We start from the raw sequence: 24,258 nt of genomic DNA, 5'->3' as shown, positions 1-24,258 counted from the left end.
TGGAAATGTGTACTTTATCGATGTTTTAGTAATACTGAGACAAATTTAAGTGTATAATATATTAGTAATTGTTTATTTATTTGTTATAGTGACAGTAGAGAGATCTATTTTCAAATATTAAGTAATAGCGGAGGTAGTTCCGGTGCATGAATAAATTCCTTGCAGTGAAAACGAGGGTTAAATCGCTTTCCAGGAGAAGGATATGTCGGACCGAGAGAGCGGAGATGAGCAGCCTCAGGGGCAAAGTAAGAGCTGACATCCGTCTTGTTTACTCTTTCTAAAAACCGCTGATATTTTTTTAAATGCAATTATTGAATTTGAGCTTTCAGAAGGCCGTATTTCTTCTGTTATTATGTACTAGACTGCCTTCGTGCAAGTCTGACGAATCAAGATGGCGTGGCTACAAACGCATTTTATTTGCAGAATTTCCTTAGAAACCTTAGTAATATAAGCCACGAACAATTATTTAGAGCAGCTACGAAGGGGGTAGTTCTGAAGGAATTTATTGGCGCCGAATGTTTGACTGGTGTCACGTTCATTAGTCATGAAACGCAGGTACAATATTTTTGTCAAAACATTCAGACAGGAGGAAGTAGAAACTTTACGATGGGAACTGTTGTTTTTCAGTTAGTATGCAGGATGTTTTGTAGATAAGACAGCACGGTATAGAAGTATTGAACTCAATTATCATCATATTTTGGTTGTAAACATTTGTTGTCGGCTGAGTCTTATATTACAATGCAGTCCACAAGGTACTGTAGAATGTGGTATTGCACATATATTGCAGCTTATTGAGTGTGCCACAAGTGTTCCTAAAGTCGAAACGCCCAGAATTCTTTCATATTGTGAAGTCACATACTTGTTTTTTATTTATAGAATCATTAACTGTAAAATATGCAGAATATGGAATGAAGCCTCTTTTTGGTACTACTACATTAAGTAGTTGAGATACTTACCCATTGCATTGGAAGTGAGGATAGAATTTAATATTGCAGCGTAGGAATGTATTTAAAATCTCATGCCATTAACATGATGTTTTACATGAATTGTATATTTGAAAACCATAAATCAATTTATAAGTTTTTTTTAATTGATGGCAATTATATATGGTGAGGGTTAACAGACACAGTCATAGTCATGAAGGTTATTGTTTTAGTATAAAGTTATGAAACCGCGGTTTCATAACTGGTTGCTTGCAGAGCTGTGTGAGTAGTCTTATAATTTCTATTTTATCATTTAAGTATTAAAATCTACTGACAGAACCTGTACTTGGGTGGATAAGTTGAAATAATTGCATGATTTATATTGTCCAGTGACAGAGACTAGCTCTATCTAAGGGACCCAAATGTCCATTGTCTGTGTTTTTAAAACGAACAATACATCTGGATCTGCTTCTGTCCTCAGGTTAAAAAGAGAAGTAGGTGAACCTGCTCAGTTGGGTCTGATAGAACCAGTGATTGAACCCAGCTTCCGAAACGCAGTGTTCTTTTTAAAAACACAGAATGATCTGTGTGTTCATGGCCTTATTAATCACAACAGTCGAATGGGTGTTTGTGAGCTTAGTGTGAATGCCATGCAAACGTTTGCAAACAGCATAAGAATACATAGCTGATGACTTTGTACTACCTATTCATTTGCTAGCTGCGAGATATGCCCGAAGATGATCAGCCAGTTTTGCAATTACTTTAATACAGAAATTCTGTGTGCAAATATTGATGGAATGTTTTGTATGTACTGCTTTGTTGGGATGTTGTAGTTTTCTGTTACAGCTATATGTATTTTCCCTGCCCATGTGAGGCAACAAGAAGTAGGGGTAAATTACTAACCACTTTACAATGTCCACATACCCATAATCCGGCCATCCGCTTGGAATAATATGTAATTAAGATTGCGGTATTAAATTTAGATTCAAAATCTACTTCTTCTTCCTGCTAGCTCCTTTAATTTGTGACTGTTTCATCAGTCCTCCTGACCTGAACAGTTTGTTACAGAAATGGTCATTCCTTCATAGTAACAACACTCATCTTCGTGACCACAGTTTTACATCAGTACATATCTTCCTTGATGAAAGGCCAAAGTAACATTCACTGCATTGCATCTAATGTCTTTGCTTCTTCTTATTAATAGGTTAATTGAGTACCTGATGAAGTTGTTTCCATTTGAATATACATAATTGATAACTTTTTTTGTTTCAATGAATGTGTATAAAAACAACTACTGCTACTTTACTGCATACAATACTCATTTCATTAGCTCAGGTAGTACTGGAACTGTCTCTATGGGGTTGTTGCACCGTGTAGTCTTATTGAGCGATGATGCAGTAATGGCTGATACATATCTGCTATATATATTCTCTTCAGCTACATGATGTAGATCAGGAGCTGTAGAATCATCATTAGGTTCATTGTGTTCTGTCCCTAGTCGTAGAAATAATTTTTTTTTTTGAAACATTGTTAGGACATGTGGTGGACACTGCAGAACAAGTGAATTGGTTGAAACGTAATTTAATATAAGCTACTTTCCTTTTATTTTGTAAATGCTGTTTCCCAAAGTTAGTGCTTTTAATATGTTGATTTTGAACATGCATGTGCATACACATAAAATCCACATTACATTTGTAGGTACAGTTTTCTCCCACTTTCAAAAATTCAGTAACTAATGTACGATGGGTCATCAGTAAGTATTTTGATCCTGACGTTACTTTAAATTGTATACTGAAACAGCCTCGACATCAGCCACACATTTTTAAGAAATCTATTGTCATTCAAATTTTTAGAATCTTACATTGAATGGGACTTGTCTTGCTTGCATCTCAAAAGTTTGCACATTCACCATGTTGGAATCATTGAAGGTAGGGAAAAAGTAATATGTGCCAGGGTGATGACCAGTGGCGTTGCCTTGCTACCAGTTTTTATAAAAATGGGTGACTTGTTCAAAAGTTCCTGGGTGATACACAACATGCATTTCCCTTAAGAAACCAGCCTATAAATGAGCAGTGTATGTTCTACATTGTGTACCTTTGTAGATTCTAAATAGTTGTGGCGCTATCTTTGGGTAGAGGTGGCAATTGTAGTAGTATTAAATGTTGTTTACTACATATACATTTGTTACTTGATATACATCCAATATCTGTAGTGGGGACATATTGATGAAAAATAATATTTTTTGTGTAATAACATACACAGTTAAATTCTGTGTTGGATGGTACATTTTGGGTAAATTTTGTTGAGGAATTTGACAAATGTTTCTCATTTTCCAGAACCTGCGTACTATGTCTCGTGCATTCCGTGAGGAGCAGTTTTATTGTCTTTAAAATGAAGGTATACGAAGGGACCAATCTTGTTGAATAGGTGTTCGGTTGGACAGTGGTGCCCTGTAACTTTTTGTAATCTTCCTGAAATGTTAAGATGAATGTGTACAGTTCATTAGTAGCAACATCTGGTTTGATAGTTGTCTTCATATTGAATATGTTATTGATAATGGCAGTTGGTCTTAAACTTCCTTTGTGGATGTCATTTGAATGTATCTTTGCTTATTACTCTATGTGAATTCTCTGAACCCTCATGTTATAGGACCACTTAGTTTAAATTATGTTTTAATATGTTACACATTGCAGAACATACTTAATTGTACTACACTCTTCTGCATTTATCATCATCATCATCGTCTGTCGCTCTACAACCCAGTGTGGATCTTGGTCGCCTCTTTTAGAGGTTACTTAATCTATTTAGACATTTGGAAGGACTCCTTGGGTGAGCAATCAGCCCGTCGCAAGACCCCTACCTATACACAGAAAGACGCAGACAAACATTCATGCCACGAGTGGGATTTGAACCCATGGTCGCAGTGTCCAAGCGCCTCAGACTGCATGACCACTGTGACGGGCACATTCTACTGCATTTGACATGGCAAAATGAAAGTAGGAATAGTTTTCATTGCGCAGTAGAATGATTCGGGCCAGTAAACTGATGTTATACGACATGACATCTCTCTTGTCAGTTGTCTGTTAACTGGTATCAGTATCACTTCCTGATAAGTGATGTGTTGATTGAGAAACAGAATAATTTGAGGCTGAATCTTCATTGGAATTTGAACTTTGTCGCAGCGCTTGTTTGTCATTGCATATTTCGATTGATGAAAATCGTATTACTACATCTGCCAATTTTAAATTTCCTTGATACACTCAGCAACTTGTCGAAATGCATGTAAAATTTTAGTTGAAAAGCCTACAGGTAAGAGATATCATGGAAGACTTACACGTTGGTAGGAGGATAATATTAAAATGCATTTTAGTCTTTTTTGTGTGGTAATTGGGCATTCAAACCCCTGCACTGCAGATCACACTTTAATGCAGAAGTTGTAACTGTTGGTATGATTCTGCGACATCAACTGGACCGTGCGTAAACGGTGTGGACTGGAGTCATTTGGCTCAGGACAGGGACCGTGGAGTTTGTTCATAAAACTTTTTACCACTAGCACAATAGAATATAATTTGTGTGTTATGTAATGAAATTTCTGTGGAGAACCTTGCAAGCAATCCCCGTGATTAATGTTTCACTTTGCCAGGACTTGGTTTTTGCCAGTTGTATTTTTGGTTCTGCAAAGGGCCTTGTTGCAGTTTGTCGTTTGTGTTTTAATTGTTCTATTTGCACCTGGAAACTACTTGATATTAGGACAACGAAAGTAGTCAGTTGTGGTAGAAGATGGAGACAGGAAGTCCTTCTAACATATTTTAACTACTCACAAGTCTACATGGTGACATACGCAAGAAGACAGCAATCCAAATTTTTGCTGCCGTGGAAACTTCAGATTTAATACAATGTTTAAGTGATTATGATGAGCTAAAATTCTGCTGTCGAGGATGCAAAAATATCTGGCGAGGCACCCACTTCGGCTGCAGTTATTATAAAATGTTATGCATTTGGCCATACTGCATGAGTTGCATCGCTGGCGGTTGGTGCACTTCTGCATGGGACAAACAATTTTGTGTGCAGCGTGTGACCCTAAATCTTGTGTCATCTGGTTCTGACATTTGCATAATGTTTTCTCAGTACAAAGAACTTGATCATTGGTCTCGTATCTCGCTTCAAGCTTGAAATGCGTCAATCGCTCATCACTTATGAGTGCGTGCCACCCTTCTGCGTACTGAAGACGCAAACATTGCACCTGAAGGGAGTTCTAAAATGCCTCTTGTGTTGCCAAAGGAAGTACTGAGATTATTCATTTTAGAAGTTCTTTTTGACTCGTGTGAAGAAAATTATTGCTATTTATTGCTCCTTTGATAGTTTAGATTTTAAAGCTTTTGTTCAAATGCTGGATTTTGTTATGAAATGTTTGCATTTGAGCTGCTTAAGTGGTTGTGTACTTAATCCACATGAATTTACTTATCGAGATCTTTTTGATTGTGTATTTCTTCTAGCATAATTTTAGTTGTGAATGGGTCGATGGACGTTTTGTGACCATATCTTAATAATATAAATTTATTGCTATCATTTTAGTATTGCAGGACTAAGTTTTGTATAGAATCTAATATCTTTATTAGGAAAAATGGATTCTCTGAGAGGACTCAGCTCGACTGTGTGACCTTTTGTTTTACAGGTAAATATCATGGACAGGCAGGAGGTCTGGAGACTGGCGGAAGCTCAGACTTCGATTCCGGTGAGTGTGCCCAAGATAATTTAGAAATCGAAACACTTAAAAATATGTAAGACTTGAGGTTCTCACAGCGGTGAATATGAAGATTTCTGTCTTCTGGGTTATTGCGCTGTGTAGTCTGGTCGATGTTAACCAACGTTTCAGAGGTCATACTGCCTCCGTCATCAGGGCGATGAATATGCCAATAGGGTGTGAGGAGTTGGATTTTATAGGCAGGGACGTGAAAGGTGTAGCCTGCCCCGAGCCAATGGGAGCAGGTATGGGAGTGGACCAATGGTAGCACGTGGGCGAGGGTGGGAGAGGGAGAGAAAGTAGAGAGAGAAAGGTGAGTGTAGTTGTATGGATAAAGGCCCTGAAAGGGGCCGAGTTACTGGTCTGGTTGGTTCTGGCGGCGCACTCTTGCTCGTTCTCGGAGTCCTCGGAGTGTGTGGATCAGAGGCTTCCAGGACCGGCTCAGGTGAAGTCCATCTTCCTTGTTAAAGTTATCAGGATGAAGTTCGATCTCGATGGCTTCCCTGATTAACCGGTCCATGTAGCCGGTTTTTGAGGAGAGGATAGAAGTGTCCTCTAGCTGTATCTTGTGCTCCAAGTTGAAGCGGTGTTCAGCAACCGCAGATTTCTCGGGCTGCCCGAGCCGGAGCACGAACGCCACATCCGGCTCGGGCAGCCCGAGAAATCTGCGGTTGCTGAACACCGCTTCAACTTGGAGCACAAGATACAGCTAGAGGACACTTCTATCCTCTCCTCAAAAACCGGCTACATGGACCGGTTAATCAGGGAAGCCATCGAGATCGAACTTCATCCTGATAACTTTAACAAGGAAGATGGACTTCACCTGAGCCGGTCCTGGAAGCCTCTGATCCACACACTCCGAGGACTCCGAGAACGAGCAAGAGTGCGCCGCCAGAACCAACCAGACCAGTAACTCGGCCCCTTTCAGGGCCTTTATCCATACAACTACACTCACCTTTCTCTCTCTACTTTCTCTCCCTCTCCCACCCTCGCCCACGTGCTACCATTGGTCCACTCCCATACCTGCTCCCATTGGCTCGGGGCAGGCTACACCTTTCACGTCCCTGCCTATAAAATCCAACTCCTCACACCCTATTGGCATATTCATCGCCCTGATGACGGAGGCAGTATGACCTCTGAAACGTTGGTTAACATCGACCAGACTACACAGCGCAATAACCCAGAAGACAGAAATCTTCACTTAAAAATATATTTGCAGCTGTACTATTCTCATGTTACATTTGCTTTCTCATAAATGTGCATGTAAGCCATTGTCTGTGCTTGATAAACTTAATAGATATTCTGTTTATATTTAAAATAAATTGTTTTAAGTTGTGGAGAGAGTTACAAATGACTACTAAACATTTATGACACAAGATGGCGGGAAAATACGTGTGATATATGTGAACTGAAAACAAAACAAAACACGTCGACTTCGAAAGCGTGTCGCACTAGAATTTTAAGGTCATAATGACTGTCATTCTTAACAGTATTGTTATTTTATTATCAACAGAATGTTTATATGACAGTTTTATATTTGTTTTTATCCGATTATTAATTTTTAAATTTCGTCTATGTTTTAGCCTGTAACTGTAACGTGCACCATCTAATAAGATACGAATATGTTAGTAATTGTTTATGCAAATGCTTCAGGTAACATATATTTATAGCTTGAAGATTGTCCAGTATGACTGTAACACGTAGCTCGTTAAACATTTCTTCTTCTGTGGCTCTCCGGTCCGTATTCGGTCCATGGCCTCCTCAATTATCCTCTTCCATTCGGTTCACTGTTAGGTCCGTCTGTCCGAGGCTTTGATCGAGGTTTCGAAACGTCTTCCTTTTTACGGTGCAAGGTTGTTAGCCTTGCGACCAACCCCCAACCTGGAGGACCAGGGTACCTGTCTTAGTTTGACCTCTCCCTAGGGAGGCCCTACCAGTAGCTCTTGGGGTCACTGAGGTACTCGAGCCCCCACGACCACGACAAGGTCCTTAAACATCGTAGTTATCAATATATTTTTTAATATTGTCGTGGGACTGATACAGACTTATAAGATTTGAGGTTCTCATGGCGTTAAATACGAAGATGACTGTCTTCCGGGTTGTACCGTGTACCCTGGCAAAGATATGCAGATGGTTCAGAGATGCTTGCTGCCTCTGAGATGTCGGTAAACGTCTGCCAGACTTTGTGGTGGAATAATCCAGAAGACGGTTGTCATACGTAATACAGTTTTGTTGTTTGTACTGTCTTGCATTGAATATATCTTGTTTGTGATTGTGGATACTAGAAAGGTTGTGGGACATGTTAACACCGTCACCAGATATCAAAACTTTACCGCCGTTAACATGACATTCTCCAGTTCTTGCTGATATGAAGTTCATTTTGTCGTAGTTTTTTTGTGTGTACGATTGCCATGTATAACTTGTAGTGAGCGTCGTGTGTGTGTACGGTGGCACACTCTGTTGTAAGATATGAAGATCTTGACGTCGTGAGACAGAAGTATTCGTCCTTGGTTTTGAGTGGGTGTATTTGTTCTGACAAGAAGGTTTCTTTAGTTTATCGAAATGAAATGCTTTTGATTTATCTCATTTTAGATAATATATTGAAATGAGTAGCGAATATCTAACCTGAATTTTATCTTATCGCGATACATTTCAATACCACGTTCAAGTTAGGATTGCGACAACCCAGGATCGAAACTTGATGCATGTTTACCGTTGGTTATGCATGGTTAAGTCATGAATGTGTGTACTGTATCACCTACAAAGGATAGTAAAACGTGTTAATGGAATTGCAGTTAAGTTAATGACTGAAAAATGATTAAGACAACATGAGTTGTGTTATTTGTTTCCTTATTAGTGTCGTGTAAAATGCATGGCATGAAATTTGTATGATTGTGTAATGTCTTGCGTTTGTGTTTGTTGTACAGAGTGGCAGGGAGGTCTAGCTGGTCGCTTAGTAGAATTTTCTTTCATATTGCCAGAAAACTGGCTTATTGAATCCTTCATTTAAAAATCAGTAGCCATTTTGACCAGTTCTTCTGTAAATTGTAGGGTTATGGTGACTTCTCAGCCATTCTGTGTGAGGTCTGATAAAGTGTTCTGGGACTGAATTCGCAGTAAAGGTATTAAGAAAGTGACTTTTTAAATCCACAGTCCTCTGGTGGGATTCTACCGCTTTGATTTAATCGTAATAGAAACACGTTTTGGTACATTTGAGTGAAATGTCTGCTGTGAGTAAGCAATGTATTGGAATCATGTTATATGTCGTTTCGGTTATACCAGTTGCACTGGGACGTATGGGCGAATTGAATAATGAATTGAATAACCAGTTTTCGTTATTTATGATTTTCGTGTTGATGCATGAAGCAGTTGGCTAACAATGAAACGTAGTGATTATAGATCGCTTTTGCTCAATAAAAACTTGTCATGGCCACCTAGAAGCAAGACTTGAAATGGAGAAACTGTGATCGCTCGGGGCAGAACCCGGGACTTCGATTCGAAAGATCCAGATTTTGAACCCGACCGTTGTTACGGATATAAACATTGGAGCCACAGGAAATGTGAGCGAAGGACTAAAAAAAATATCTGGGAAGAATACCAGGAAAGCATTCAGTAAATTCTGTAATATAATAATAATAATTAACAACACATTAAAATAAAATGTGTTTCAGAAATAGCTGCTGCACTGTCTACCTCAGGAGCAGGAAAAAACGTGTGATAAGAAGATTAATAATAATAATAATTCAATTAATTTATTTTAATAAAAATAATAAAAGTAAAATATTACAAATACAAAACAAACAAATGAAACTAAATATATAAATGTACCATATTATTATTATTATTATTATTAATAATAATAATTCAATTCATTTATTTAAGTGCTTGAAAACAGCCAAGCACTAAACCAAAGTCCAGAATAAAATACCTATATAATTAATTTATTTTAATAATAATAATAAAAGTAAAATATTCTTCTTCTTCTTCTTCTTCTTCTTCTATGGCTCTCTGGTCCGTATTCGGTCCATGGCCTCCTCAATTCTCCTCTTCCATTCGGTCCTCTGTTAGGTCTGTCTGAAAAGTAAAATATTACAAATACAAAACAAACAAACAAATGAAACTAAATATGTAAATGTACCGTATTAATAATAATAATAATTAAATTCATTTATTGAATAATATTTCACAAGGAAATGGGCTAAATACGATACCTAAGTAATATAATTCAATTCAATAATACTAAATAAAAACATTAAACAATAAAAAAAATAAAAAACTTAAAACATTAAATACCACAAAATAAGATGCAGTGAGCACAGCAAGTAAATATAAGAAATGAGGTCTAAATAATAATAATAATAATAAAAACAACAGTAATGTGCAGCTATCATGACAACCAGACACCCGAAGACGGGAGTATATTCAACTTCTGAAGCGTCGTGTACATCACATATACCATAGACATTTCAGTGTTCCTTTCATAACTAAGACGAATTAATGTCAGTAGAACTCGTACACGAAATGACAAAATTAGTGCCTTGCTTATGAAAATCGTCATAAGAACTCATTAAATGGAAGTGACGTTTTGAAATTTAAATGCGTAATTACAGGTTTCAGCTGGAGTTGATTAAGTAATGGCATTTTGTTTGGTCGCAAATACCCGAATTTTGGTAATGACGTGCGTGGGAGAGCTCAATCGGATGGAACTGCCTTGCAGCTACAGGCTGATAATTTCGCAAAGGGAAATTGCCAAATATATTCGAGGCCTGTGCCCCCTCTCCTCCCCTGATATCGTCACAAAGTCGTGGCAGTTGATACAATATCTTGTGGATCTGATATTATATTTTTAGTATTCCAGTCATCAGTGGGTTTGAAATTCGGCAACCTCTGGTCTACACGTTCCTCCAACGGTTATCGGGCAGCTTTGGCACTCGCTGTGTTGATGCGAGGTTTATGTATGTGGTCGTTCTATTTAAACCAGAGCCATGACGTGAGCGCGTTATTTTTGTGGTTCCCATCTGGGGAGGATTGTCCCCCCCCTCCCCCCCATTTTTTTTATTCTAGAATGCCCGAAGATATTTTTAATCTGCACTTCATATGTTACAAATTCAGTTCATATTGACTCTTCACGCAATGGAGAGCGTAAGCCTTTTCGTCGTTGTTATTAAGCTTGAATAATTATCACGTTGGGCTACGTTTACAATCGAATTTATCAGTTAGTGATACCTGTCTGTGCGTAACACCACGTTATGTCATCAAAAGTCAAATAAATGTTGGTTTTGTTCGTAACCCGAAGTTGAATACGTAAAATCAAGGCTGTAGTCCGTAACGGAATGCAGTTTTAAACATGCATTTTGCATGTGTGCATTCTTAATGCTTATAGAGAAGTTGCAATGTGATTTCTGTGGAAGCATTCAGTAGATAGACGTCGTTAAAACATAACCACGTTTTAAACGTAAAATACGGTTTGTTTACGAATTGTAAGTCTTATTGCCAAGAGAAATGAACGAATTTAAACCAGATATCTGTCTTCTGGGTTGTTGCGCCGTGTAGTCTGGTCGATGTTTACCAACGTTTCAGAGGTCATACTGCCTCCATCATCAGGGCGATGAGTATGAAGATTTCTGTCTTCTGGGTTGTTGCGCTGTGTAGTCTGGTCGATGTTAACCGACGTTTCAGAGGTCATACTGCCTCCGTCATCAGGGCGATGAGTATGAAGATTTCTGTCTTCTGGGTTGTTGCGCTGTGTAGTCTGGTCAATGTTAACCGACGTTTCAGAGGTCATACTGCCTCCGTCATCAGGGCGATGAGTATGAAGATTTCTGTCTTCTGGGTTGTTGCGCTGTGTAGTCTGGTCGATGTTAACCGACGTTTCAGAGGTCATACTGCCTCCGTCATCAGGGCGATGAGTATGAAGATTTCTGTCTTCTGGGTTGTTGCGCTGTGTAGTCTGGTCGATGTTAACCGACGTTTCAGAGGTCATACTGCCTCCGTCATCAGGGCGATGAGTATGAAGATTTCTGTCTTCTGGGTTGTTGCGCTGTGTAGTCTGGTCAATGTTAACCGACGTTTCAGAGGTCATACTGCCTCCGTCATCAGGGCGATGAGTATGAAGATTTCTGTCTTCTGGGTTGTTGCGCTGTGTAGTCTGGTCGATGTTAACCGACGTTTCAGAGGTCATACTGCCTCCGTCATCAGGGCGATGAGTATGAAGATTTCTGTCTTCTGGGTTGTTGCGCTGTGTAGTCTGGTTGATGTTTACCAGCGTTTCAGAGGTCATACTGCCTCCATCAGGGCGATGACGGAGACAGTATGACCTCTGAAACGTTGGTAAACATCGACCAGACTACACAGCGCAACAACCCAGAAGACAGAATCTTCTATCGCCCTGATGACGGAGGCAGTATGACCTCTGAAACGTTGGTAAACATCGACCAGACTACACGGCGCAACAACCCAGAAGACAGAAATCTTCATACTCATCGCTGTGAGAACCTCAAGCCGAATTTAAACCAGTTCACGTACTTTTCACTTTGTTATTTTTCTCTCCTCTGATGTTTAATGTGTATCGATAAGTTTTTATAGAGAACAAAATGTATCTTACTTAAAGAAGTTTAGTTTTAAGTTTATGATTTTTGGGGTAGGTTCCAGTGGCACGACGTAGAAATTTAATCAGAATGCGTCCAGCGGTTCTCGAGTTGAAACATTCTCTCAGATGTTACCAACTCTGATGATCATTTATTTCGTGTACATCGTGTAAGGAACGTTTGATATCAGAATTGTGTGGTTTTCGAACTCGCAAAACGGATAGTCGAGGACATATCAAATCGAATAATTAGGGATTGGCTTATATTTTACCACTAATTTGCGAAAGGCGGAAAGTTGGAGGAAGGAATTTCACTTTTCGATTGTACTTTGTTTCGGGACTTACCAGAAATGATCACTTAATTATTATTTCTGTTTGTTGCAGCATGAAAATATCCTGTAATATATAATTTGTGAGAATTTAATGCAATTTATGTACTGTGTATAAGCGCATGTTTTAAAGATAATTATTATTGTAATTGTTAGAAATTTTACATTCGTAACGCGTTGAGGAATGCATTTTGAATTTTTTTAAGGCTTGAGAGAACACGAAAAAGAGATATCGTGTTTAGTTTTGGTTTTCAGTAACACTGTTCCTTTGTCATTGCAGGTCCAAAACTGAACTCTTGAAGCTTGGCGTAACTCAGTCACTTTTTTGTATGGAATTATGTCGCACGACACGACACTTGATCTCTCGTAGTTTTAGTACGATTATGGTTATCGTGGTAATAATCTTGTGAAATGACTTTGGAGGTTGAGACTTTCGTGTTTGGCGGGAACGTCTTCTGAACATTGCTGTTGTCTCTGTTGATCTGCTGGCGATGAGGTGTTTGGAATTTACCCCAGATGTAAAGTAGGCTTCGTCATAGAGAGAATTTCTGTCAAATGCGATATTTCCCCACCCCAAGTTTTCCCCGTGGAATCATCCGGGTTTGAAATCTGCTTGGTGACAGGTGTTGCATCCATTTCCGGTAGCGATTAGACTACAAATATCTGGGGGTTGTCTGTGAATTATAGCCGGAAATTGATTTCGTGGGCTAATTCTTTGAGATCCATCGTTGACTTTCATTGAAGGGGCGATATTGCATTCGTCTTGTGGCGATGGATTTTGGACATTGGGTTCATTACAGGTTTAAGCCTTTTTATTCTTCAAATACAAAATTTTTTCCTAGATTCTTGCAAGGATGCGGGAAGATAGTTTTTATTCTAAACTGGATGATATCTTGGACTTATGTTGTTCTTTCGTGTACACGACGTTTAGGTCGATTTCTAGACGTTTTTTTGGATGTTTATTCATTCTAACTCTTCGCCCGTTTTCATGAAACGCCATTTTTATTTATTAGTATTATATTCAACTGTGAATTCAGTACGGTCGTATGAAGCGTTCACTTGGACCAAGTGCAGTGAATTCTCTGGCTATCATCCGTGTCAGGTGAGTCCAACCCTGAGGACGAGGACGAAGATGGCTCTCGAAACGCTGGTGTTTTCTCCGTCAACCACCTGACACGGCTGGTAGCCCGAGAAGAATTGAGATCAACGATGAAGGTGTAGCCTAGAAAAAAGTATCTTGTATGTAACATTTCGTTAGAATATCCGAAGGAATTACTGATAAGCTTTGATTCAGTAGTTAACTACAGTGATAAGATAAAAAGTATCGTTAGTCACCCCCACACCCAGCCCATCACAAGTGTTGTTAGCCACCTCGTTCGGGCTTACATACCCGTCTCTTTGAGAAGAGACACGATATGGGTCAGGTTTGAGGGGCGGAGGGGCTGCATGATCTTCCAAGTTGAGGTGTTAGCCAGAAGAAAGTTTGCAACGACGGCAGATGGATTTTTCGTCGACTCATTGTGTTTCTTCATTCAATATCATTCAATCGGTGTTCCATATTCACTCGTGTATCTCCTGGTGAATTGATAATGGGCCCTGAAACTGCCCCAATCCGACAGAGGAGTCTCACCAAATAGCAACGGTAAAGAAATTGGCCGTGATAAATACATGTGTGTTCTTGTAGGTGTACAGGGACTTCCGGTCTGTTTTTTCGACCACGTGATCTCAACCCGAACATTTAGAGCAATTTTCACCCACGGAATTTCCCGTCTGTGAAAGATTGTCGGCGTCTCGTGACAGTCTGGACGGAAGTCAGTGGAGCCACCAGTTGCATGAGCGAGCGCATCGGCTCTGAACGCAGTAACTGATTTTTATCGTTATGGATATAGATTCTCCTCTAGATCGAAAACGAAGTTAGATATACGTTGATAATTAAGAATATTCAGTTTAATTGGCATTGGAAAAGCGAAAAAGAAAATTGGCAAATTTTGAGAATGATAACTGATACACTTCTAAAAGTATTATTTACGAAATTATAAACGAAGAGGATACAGAAATATCGGGTGTAGTATAAAAGTCCAGTTTTTTCTCCGTACCCATGACTGTAGAATACTTGGAAGTTTCTTGAGTGACGGGAAGTTTTTAGAATGACCGTTTTCCTCACCAGAGCCTCGATCTATCTTAGATACTAGTCGTTACCCTGTGTTGGGTTTCGTTTCCATTTTTACTCGACGAATTTGGTAGTCCTGCCGTGGGAATATATAAAATACTTGTGTTAAAATTGTTTTTTTTTTAATTTTCTGGAATTAATTTTGCCGTCTATAATATTTCTGATTGTCATAAAATGGCAGTCGATCTGAATTTTATTGTGTAGACGTTGTCGGAACTAGAATCGTTGGTTGGCTCCGTTTCCAAGACGTTTTAAATTGTGAGTTGTACGGTTGGCCTTGCAGGATTGCTGGGAAATCCTTGTTAGTTGCGCATGCGCGGCGTTAGCTGCAGGGAGACATGAATGGAACTAAGTAGGCTATTTGGTTTTCTGGTGTAGGTGTACGAGAATGTGATTCTCAGAGGTCATGTTATTGATTTAGGTGCAGGAAATAATTTTGGAAACAAAATAAATTGTCGTGAATTCTACTAATCTTAAAGTTTCGGAAAATTGAGTTACTCTTTACTCTTCACTTTTTTCTAGGACTGTTTAATTACTTTTTTTTTGGTAAATCAGCTTTGACTCGATTGTTTTACGAATGCACGTTTCACAATAACCTAATTGATTCCATTGTTTCGTTGTATTGACAGAACTTGAAAAAAATGGTGGAAAAGGTTATAATGGAAGGAATTTGCTTTGTGAGACTTTTTTGGGTTTTCAGGGTTTCTCCTTTTGCTATTACATTTCTGTTTTCTTTCTTAGATGTATCGTCATTTTGGATTTGGGGGCTGTCGGTTGAATCTGAGCTGCTTCGTCCCTAGGAAATATCTGGCAAATCGTTTTTTGCCCGGAAAATTTGCTATTCGGACGAAGTTTTTGTGATTTTTCCCCAGCGGATACAGGGAAATATCGGGATTTTTCCTTCAGACTAGACAATTAAAATGTCTCGCATTTTTGCGTGACATCGTTATGACATTTCACTTTCGACCTTACATTGTGTAATGTTACCGGAAAAGACTCGCACGATTTAAGCTTTGATGCTGTGTGTACGATTATAAAAAAAGAGCGAGTTCAGCTTTGCGTTTGGATCCGCGGTTAAACTCCTCTGCTGGTCCTAAAAAAATATTTTCTGACGACAGCTGGCACTTACCGTAGACTCGGAAAGATTGCTTCATCGAGAAGTTCAACGCTTTATCGAGCGGGTGCAGTACTTCGTCTGAGAAATGATGCGTCATAAATGCACTTGAAGAGCCACGTTTGCACCGGGCGGTTTCGTGAGAACTTCATTGTGTCTAGGAACGAGGAAATTCATGTCCCGATTTCGGGAATGGGTCCCGAGGTGGGATGGAGATGAAATCACTACACAGAAACGGATTCTAAATATAGCAGTGGCAGTATGTGTGCGACATTAATTGTCAAAGAACGTGAGATGAGTGGCGGTAATGTTTATAATTACTGTAGTGATGTAAGGATCGTGGTTCCGAGAACGAGCTGCCAGACTTCGCTATCCGCTATGCCGTGGTCATGACTAATGCATCAGCTGTGAGCCACTCGTCTACGTCACGTGACGTAGTGACTTGTGATTGGTGGGGATCAGCATGTGCTGCGTTCCATTGCTACATTCCAGTAACGTGAGTCGTTCTTGAAAACTGAATGGAAGGGGAAAGGTAGTGATGAGCGTAACATATGATTTTCCCCAACGCTAGTTCTTTGCCGGCCGGTGGTGATTTGGCGCGCGGTAAATGTGGCTTGGGTGTAGTTTCACGTGGTTCGAGCTGACATGTGCTGCATGGACCCAAGGATGGAACCTGAGCAACAGGTTGTCGAGAGTTGGCAGTTTGGTAGAATCCAGTACTGGCATCCCCCAGGTATTTGTGATATTTATTGATCATAAACGTTTTTACTGGATCGCTGGTTGGTTCGGGAACTGAAGGCAAATTTAAATATCGTAGATCAAAATGATCACAAGTGTCTGTGTATTCATTCTAATCTGTGTTTCGACTTTTCGTCATTCGCTTGTATGTCAGTGGTTTACGTAAATCTGTTTCCAAATTGCACGAATATGTGAAGTGACTCTATTGATTAGTAGACAAAGACGAGTGACAATTATTTTGCAGGAAGAAATTCGATTACATTTTGTTTTCAGTCTGTGACGTATTAACCAAAATATGCACAGTGCAAAGATACGCGAATGAAAAAGAATGATTGATATTTACGTTTTTTTTAAAGTATTTTTTTTTTTTATAAACGAACCGTCGTATATTTCGAGATGTATGGAGTTGTTTGGTTTGCCGAGCAGGCGGGATGAATGGAAGACCGGGGATTGATTCCCGGCAGGAATAATCTCTATCCAGTGATAAGGTTAACGCTCAAATCTACAGTGTCCCAAAAAAATGTGTACGCGTTCATTGAATGAAATAAATAAATCTGAATCATGGGAAAGTATATCGCAGTGTGGACACCTTGTAAACGCAACACGCGGAGGTCGATTACTAAGTTGATATCCCGTATTGTAATGTATATAAACCTTTTTGGGACACATATGCATGTCTTTGTGTTTAATTGGGCGCCAGGGACAGGTTTTTGTTTTACTTTTAATGAACGGTGTGGCTTGATTTCGTATTCCAGATTTTATAAGAATTAAAGGTCCTTGTGGTACTCGGCCTGAGGAAGTAGGAGTTAAAAGACGGCGAATTTAAGTTGACAGTTACTTCCAAGGGACCAACTCGAAAGTTTTTGAAATCATGTTTCCAAGAAAGTTTGAAGCTCACATACTTTAAAAAAAATGCAGCAAAAGTGTTGTAACATCTGACAGTCACGCAGAGAGTTTCTCGCGAAAGTCATAACATCGATTGCCTTCTAGCAAGATCGGTATAAGTCTCCTTCCCCTCTGACACGAATGTAATGATGTCATTGGTGACGTTGTGCGCGAACTGAAACTCTATTGGCGTGCCTCCTACTTGCCGGATGTCGAGTGTGTGACGTCATCGCTCTGAGTCTGGTGACGTAATTTTAGGTCACCGGAACAAACTCCTCCTCCGCGTCTGTCGCGTCCGCTGACTGTTCGGAAAGTAGGAAACTTATAATGTATACATGGAAGTACTCCAGTGGGTTTTGACGTGTGGTTCGCGATCTAGTAGTGGGTCGCCAGATCCTAGTAAGATTTTAATGTTTGTTCAGATTTTGTTTTTACAAGGCGGTGCAAACTTGTGTCGCGAGGACCGGAATTTGGGTTGCGGGTAAATAAAGGCCAGGGGCTACTGAACTACACCAGCGTTACTTTATTACGAATGCGACGTTTTGAAACGACAGACATGACCATTCAATAAACGTTACCCTTCCTCGTACTGTCTAATAACAACCGGAACATTTAGCCTGTGCAAATGCGGGCAGTTTGCAGGACGCGAGTCTTATGCGGCTTTGAAATTCGGTGTTGTTTAATATCTTAATTAGGCGAAGGTTAATACACTTCGACCGCCACGGTGGTCTAGCGGTTAGAACGCTGGCCTTGTAATCCTGGGGTCTCGGGTTCGATTCCCCGGCGTTGCCCGAATTGATAACTTGTGTTGGGCAAGGCCGTGGTCTAGGCAACACGGAGTTTTCCTCCGGGGGCTCCCAACAATTACTCCATTCACACACAGAAGAAGGCAATGGCAAACCACTTCTGGATCATCTGCCAAGAACGTATATGAACAGGTCCCAGTCCGAGAAAAGGATGGAAGGATCCTGTTCATATGGACCTGTCGTCAGACAGAACACTAAATAATAATAATAATACACTTTACTGTGTCGTTGCGTGACTCATTTTGTTTCCTGCGTGATTTGTCCGCAAATCATCATCTTTGGTTCTGAAATGTTGGAAAGCCCATCAGCGTTATAGAGAATATGAACTTTTTGTAGTAATCGAGCGTTCTTAAAAACTTACGTGGAATAGGTTTTTATGTGATATATGTGGGTTAACGTTACTGATAACAAAACTGGTAGCTTTTCAATCACGTTTCTGCTTTGTGGAATAATTTTACAGTTTGCTAACGGTTATGTTTTCATTCTCCGTCCACTTTTTTTTTATCTAGTTTACCTCCGTCGAATTTTTACATACGTCGGCATTGCCACTGCGTGAATTAACGAATCTAGTGTAGGTATTCAAACAACTGCCGGCAAACAGACCACACAGAGATCAATAACAAGGTTAATTAACGTTCCGTATTATAGTGTGTGTACATTTTTTTTGGACACACTGTACAGCTTGCCAGTGGTCACCTACTCGGTCATAGTGGTAGTAGGTGTTGCTTTCTGAGGAAAAGACCAGAAAGCTTCAATAAACTCGTGTTGTTTGTGGGCCGTAAATGGCATTATGTGTGAATGAAAAGCTTCTGATATTCGGTCTTTGTTAGCGCGTTAACTGATGGCTCGTGGCGATGTCTCTCGTTCTTCTGGAATTCCCGTAACAAGTCCTGTTTGTTTCACCATGCCCAGAAGCCCGTATCTGACCCTATGACCTCGCGTGTCAGTTGGCGAATCCTTTGTCGAATATTAAATTAATTTTAATTTAGTGGAACATGAGATGATAAAGTTGCGTCATATTGTGATAAATATATATTTGTTTAAATCTTGTCAGTCTAATCACAATAAAAATTTCCTATTAAATATTAAAATATTACTATAATTAACATTTAAATATTTAAAATATATTAAATGATGTTCTCTATCGAAATGTTCGATTTACATTAGATCATCACTTTTTTACACGACATGTTTCAGTTCTAAAAGAACCATCTTCAGGTGTATAAAATTATATAAACTTAAATATAATTTCTTAAATGCATCATCTGAAATCTGATAAACATCTGACTAAAAGTTGCATTTAAGAAATTATATTTAAGTTTATATAATTTTATACACCTGAAGATGGTTCTTTTAGAACTGAAACATGTCGTGTAAAAAGTGATGATCTAATGTAAATCGAACATTTCGATAGAGAACATCATTTAATATATTTTAAATATTTAAATGTTAATTATAGTAATATTTTAATATTTAATAGGAATTTTATTGTGATTAGACTGACAAGATTTAAACAAACAAACAAATATATTAGTGGAACATGTAAAAACATGAATTCCCACGTTGTACGATTTAAGGTTTTCACGTCGGTGAATCTGAAGATGGCTGTCTTCTGCGTTGTTATGCCGCGTAGTCTGGTAGAAGTCTACCGACGTTTCGGAGGTCCTTGCTGCTTTCATCATCAGGGCGATCTGAAACGTCGGTAGACTTCTACCAGACTACACGGCATAACAACGCAGAAGACAGCCATCTTCCTGAAATGCCATCGGGCGTATATCGCGTAAAATTATGTTAAGAAAATCGCTATAAACCTGAAGGGGATTTAACTTGGGAGTCCCAAAGTTTGCTTTAATCCCATTTCATTCACTCATCCGTCGCACAAGTTTGCTGTAATGGTTTCTCATGCCGACTTGTAGTCGAGGTGTCTGCAAGTTCGGAGCATCAGACCCCCAAATTATTTCAGCCTTTTTTTGGGGCCAAGTTCTTTTCTCATTTACCCGTACAGAAATTATTCCTGCATTCTGAAGCCGGAGCAGACTTAAACGTTAGTTGTTTCATTTGAATAAAAATTTCCTTGGATATTATCCATCGTCTAGTAAAATATAAAATATAAAACGTAAAACGACGTTTCGGAGATAGGGATTAGCTATATCTAGTGGGCCCAACTGTGTAGGAACCTGAAGACGGAGATAGAGTCCCATCTCCGAAACGTCGTTTTACGTTTTATATTTTATATTTTACTAGACGATGGATAATATCCAAGGAAATTGTTATTTAAATGACTCTTCACCATCGTCAAGAAGTTTTAGATTTGATATATTAGTTGTTTCATTCCAAACTCTCTTCTTTCTGTGTTATATTCAAAGAATATTAAATAAGACGTGTTTTCTGTGGTTTATGGCAGGCGCAATTTCTAGAGGAAAAAGTTCTTCCTGATTTCAAGGGATTTGCGTTATCAACTCGAAAGGAAAAATTGATTGACTTGATTTGGCCTCAGTTTTGCCTAAGTCATATCTGAGTGAGTCATTAAATGTGTGAGTAATCTATCCGTTTAACGGATATGATAATGCCCGTGGATTGTGAGTTGTACTTCGGACCTCCTCAAATGTGTTGTAATTATGTTATAGCATATCAATAGGCTGTTTTATTAATGAAACTCTGTGCTGTTAAGAAGCATTGTGGTAGTTTGTGGTACGGAGGGCAAATGAAGACAAAATTACCTCTGTACTTTACCACTGTGGCCTCAAGGCGTTCGTGAGTGGACACTTCGTACAGCCCATGTTTATTTTTTTAGTGTTCTGTCTGACGACAGGTCCATATGAACAGGATCCTTCCGTCCTTTTCTCGGACTGGGACCTGTTCATATACGTTCTTGGCAGATGATCCAGAAGTGGTTTGCCATTGCCTTCTTCTGTGTGTGAATGGGATGCCATGGAGAAACCGGGGAAGCCCCCGGAGGAAAACTCCGTGTTGCCTAGACCACGGCCTTGCCCAACACAAGTTATAACCGGGAATCGAACCCGAGACCCCAGGATTACAAGGCCAGCGTTCTAACCGCTAGACCACCTCATCTTATTATTATTTAGTGTTCTGTCTGACGACAGGTCCACATGAACAGGATCCTTCCATCCTTTTCTCGGACTGGGACCTGTTCATATACGTTCTTGGCAGATGATCCAGAAGTGGTTTGCCATTGCCTTCTTCTGTGTGTGAATGGGATGCCACGGAGAAACCGGGGAAGCCCCCGGAGGAAAACTCCGTGTTGCCTAGACGACGGCCTTGCCCAACACAAGTTATAAATTCGGGCACCGCCGTGAATCGAACCCGAGACCCCGGGATTACAAGGCCAGCGTTCTGACCGCTAGACCACTTTCCCGCCTTCGAGCGGTTTTATACTTAATTTTTTTGGTGTTTTTTGGAGGGGGGGGGTAAGTTTCTATCCGTGTATGATGTGAAGAAATCTATAATAGTATTTTCGAACTTTCTTGCAGTTGTGCTTATCCCTTTAAAGCCCAATGGTAACTATATGTACCACATACATTAACATCCAGTAATCATTTTTTTTTGCATATGGAGCGTATTTATGGGCTTTGTCTTCAGAATGAACAGGTATATTTATCTTAACATTTAATAGTTGATGTTTGTAATGGAGACGTTGTTTCCTTTGAGGTTGGGACCGTATCTTTCGGAAATATGAGGATTAACGTCGGCTTGAAATGGTTGAAGATAGGCATATTTTCGAAATAAATTCGTGACCAACTTTAGCTGGTCGCTAACAAGTTTGATATCGGTCTGAAGATAATAAGCTAGGCTTTACCGCGCTTAAAGTTGAAGCACGTGTAGAATTTTACATCCAGAATCCCATTTTGAGTTGGCGTTTAGTTATGTAGCGGTGCTACGGCTATGATGATGCATCGCCTCAGGCAGGCCTGTAGAAATCTAAAATAAGAACCGTGAGGAGTGTTGAGGAAGCTGTCCTGCCCAGTGTTCTGAACGAATGTTCTACAATGTCTGGAAACCCGATTTAATTGTGGCTTGGCCAGTGACTACTTATTCATCTCCAGAGGACGATACCAAAGAAATGAGATGCACACCAAATGCATCTTTGTTAACAGTCCCGGTTTCTGCTCAGAATACTCCGCCCGTCCGGTTCCTTTGTGTGATAGACTTCGCACTTGACCTCTCTTCATATCTCTGTTGTCACAAGTTGATTGAAATTGTGGTCTATTGATAATTCTAAGAATTCAGTCAATATCCAGTTGAGTTTAAAACCTGCCGAAGTAGTCTCAAGTCTTCGTTGGTGCGATAGAGCCAATTGTGAAGTTGTACTTTGAGGTCGTATGCATTCGTCTTCACCGATTTACATTTTGCTGTAATTAAATGACACGCCGAACTTCCGATATCAGTAATAAAGTAATGTGTAAAATTGAACTGAGTGATCGAGGAGTCAAAGCTTCCATATTAAATGTTGGAATTACGTCTTCGCCGAACTTGTAGAAATGAGTCGACGTTGTGCTTCTGGGTTGTAACCCCACGAGAACCTCAGATACTGCAGAAATTTACCCACAGTTCTGTTTTTATTATTTAGTGTTCTGTCTGACGACAGGTCCATATGAACAGGATCCTTCCATCCTTTTCTCACTGGGACCTGTTCATATACGTTCTTGGCAGATGATCCAGAAGTGGTTTGCCATTGCCTTCTTCTGTGTGTGAATGGGATGCCACGGAGAAACCGGGGAAGCCCCCGGAGGAAAACTCCGTGTTGCCTAGACCACGGCCTTGCCCAACACAAGTTATAAATTCGGGCACCGCCGGGAATCGAACCCGAGACCCCAGGATTACAAGGCCAGCGTTCTAACCGCTAGACCACCTCATCTTATTATTATTTAGTGTTCTGTCTGACGACAGGTCCATATGAACAGGATCCTTCCATCCTTTTCTCGGACTGGGACCTGTTCATATACGTTCTTGGCAGATGATCCAGAAGTGGTTTGCCATTGCCTTCTTCTGTGTGCGAATGGGATGCCACGGAGAAACCGGGGGGAAGCCCCCGGAGGAAAACTCCGTGTTGCCTAGACCACGGCCTTGCCCAACACAAGTTATAAATTCGGGCACCGCCGGGAATCGAACCCGAGACCCCAGGATTACAAGGCCAGCGTTCTAATTAATTTAATTGTTCTTGAAATCAAAATGTTTGTATGTGGGCTGTGCCCCTTTCAGCGTTTGAACTCGTTGACTTGGTTTGCTATATTTTTCATGAACACGACATTGCCATCCCAGTCACGTTCCTGCTAAATCCACGCTCTCTGTAGTAAGGACGTGGCGAAGTTACGTCGTGCCTCGTACGCAACGTTTCGAAATTATGAATGATAATAGATAATCGAAAAATAGGGAAATATATTTTTTTTCCGGAATTTAAAACAATTTGTTGGCCACATGAAAAGTCTAATTTAGCTTTAAATCTGACAGCGATAACTAATGCACTATAGGAGTTACGAATATGGGAATTATAAAGATGGATTACATACTGCGAATGAAATGGTGTCTGTGAATAAGTTACATTGCCATTGCTGGCAGAATCATTCTGTGAAGATGTTTACAAAGTCAGTAGTACGCTAACCCATGAGCAAAATTCTATTTTATTTCTAGCTAGGAAGTAACAGCATTACCAAAGTATAATATCGGTCTTGGTGTTTACCCTGGAGATGGCGACGATAAGTTTTCCCACCTACAAGAAGACCGCGAACGACACTATCGCTGTGAAATCCTTTCCGATACGTAACTGAACATTTCGAGGTCTGGAAGAGGGCATTGCGTCTCTTTGCCGGCGATCAGTTGTTTCGTACCTGTTGATTCTTAGCTTTGCGTGAAAGGGTCAAGAGAGTGACCGCGGGTCTGATGTTACTGCGATTTGAGATTTCAGAAACTGGTGACGGGTTCTGAATCTAACAGGACGTAGCACG

The 24,258-nt window shown here is 39.9% G+C and overlaps 1 protein-coding gene across 3 annotated transcripts in view; it reads left to right on the top strand.

Annotated features, from left to right (window-relative positions):
• The window catches only part of Pur-alpha (Purine-rich binding protein-alpha), a 54,557-nt gene that overhangs the window by 101 nt on the left and 30,198 nt on the right, over positions 1 to 24,258 (top strand). Inside the window, exons 2-3 of one of the 3 annotated variants that reach the window (XM_022071717.2) lie at positions 90 to 245; positions 5,599 to 5,658. In XM_022071717.2, coding sequence (XP_021927409.1) covers positions 203 to 245; positions 5,599 to 5,658 — 103 coding nt within the window. In that variant the 5' untranslated portion in view covers positions 90 to 202. Of the gene's footprint in view, positions 1 to 10; positions 246 to 5,598; positions 5,659 to 16,441; positions 16,600 to 24,258 lie in introns of those variants that run through there. The other 2 variants (XM_022071718.2, XM_022071719.2) reach the window with 2 other exon arrangements.

The sequence above is a fragment of the Zootermopsis nevadensis genome, unplaced genomic scaffold (assembly GCF_977971745.1).
Source record: "Zootermopsis nevadensis isolate Lab colony 2312 unplaced genomic scaffold, Znev_1.0 Znev_ptg000025l, whole genome shotgun sequence".
In the NCBI taxonomy this organism is placed as follows: Eukaryota; Metazoa; Arthropoda; class Insecta; order Blattodea; family Termopsidae; genus Zootermopsis; species Zootermopsis nevadensis.
Note: the sequence above shows the minus strand (reverse complement) of the source record. Positions and strands in the feature narration are given on the sequence as shown.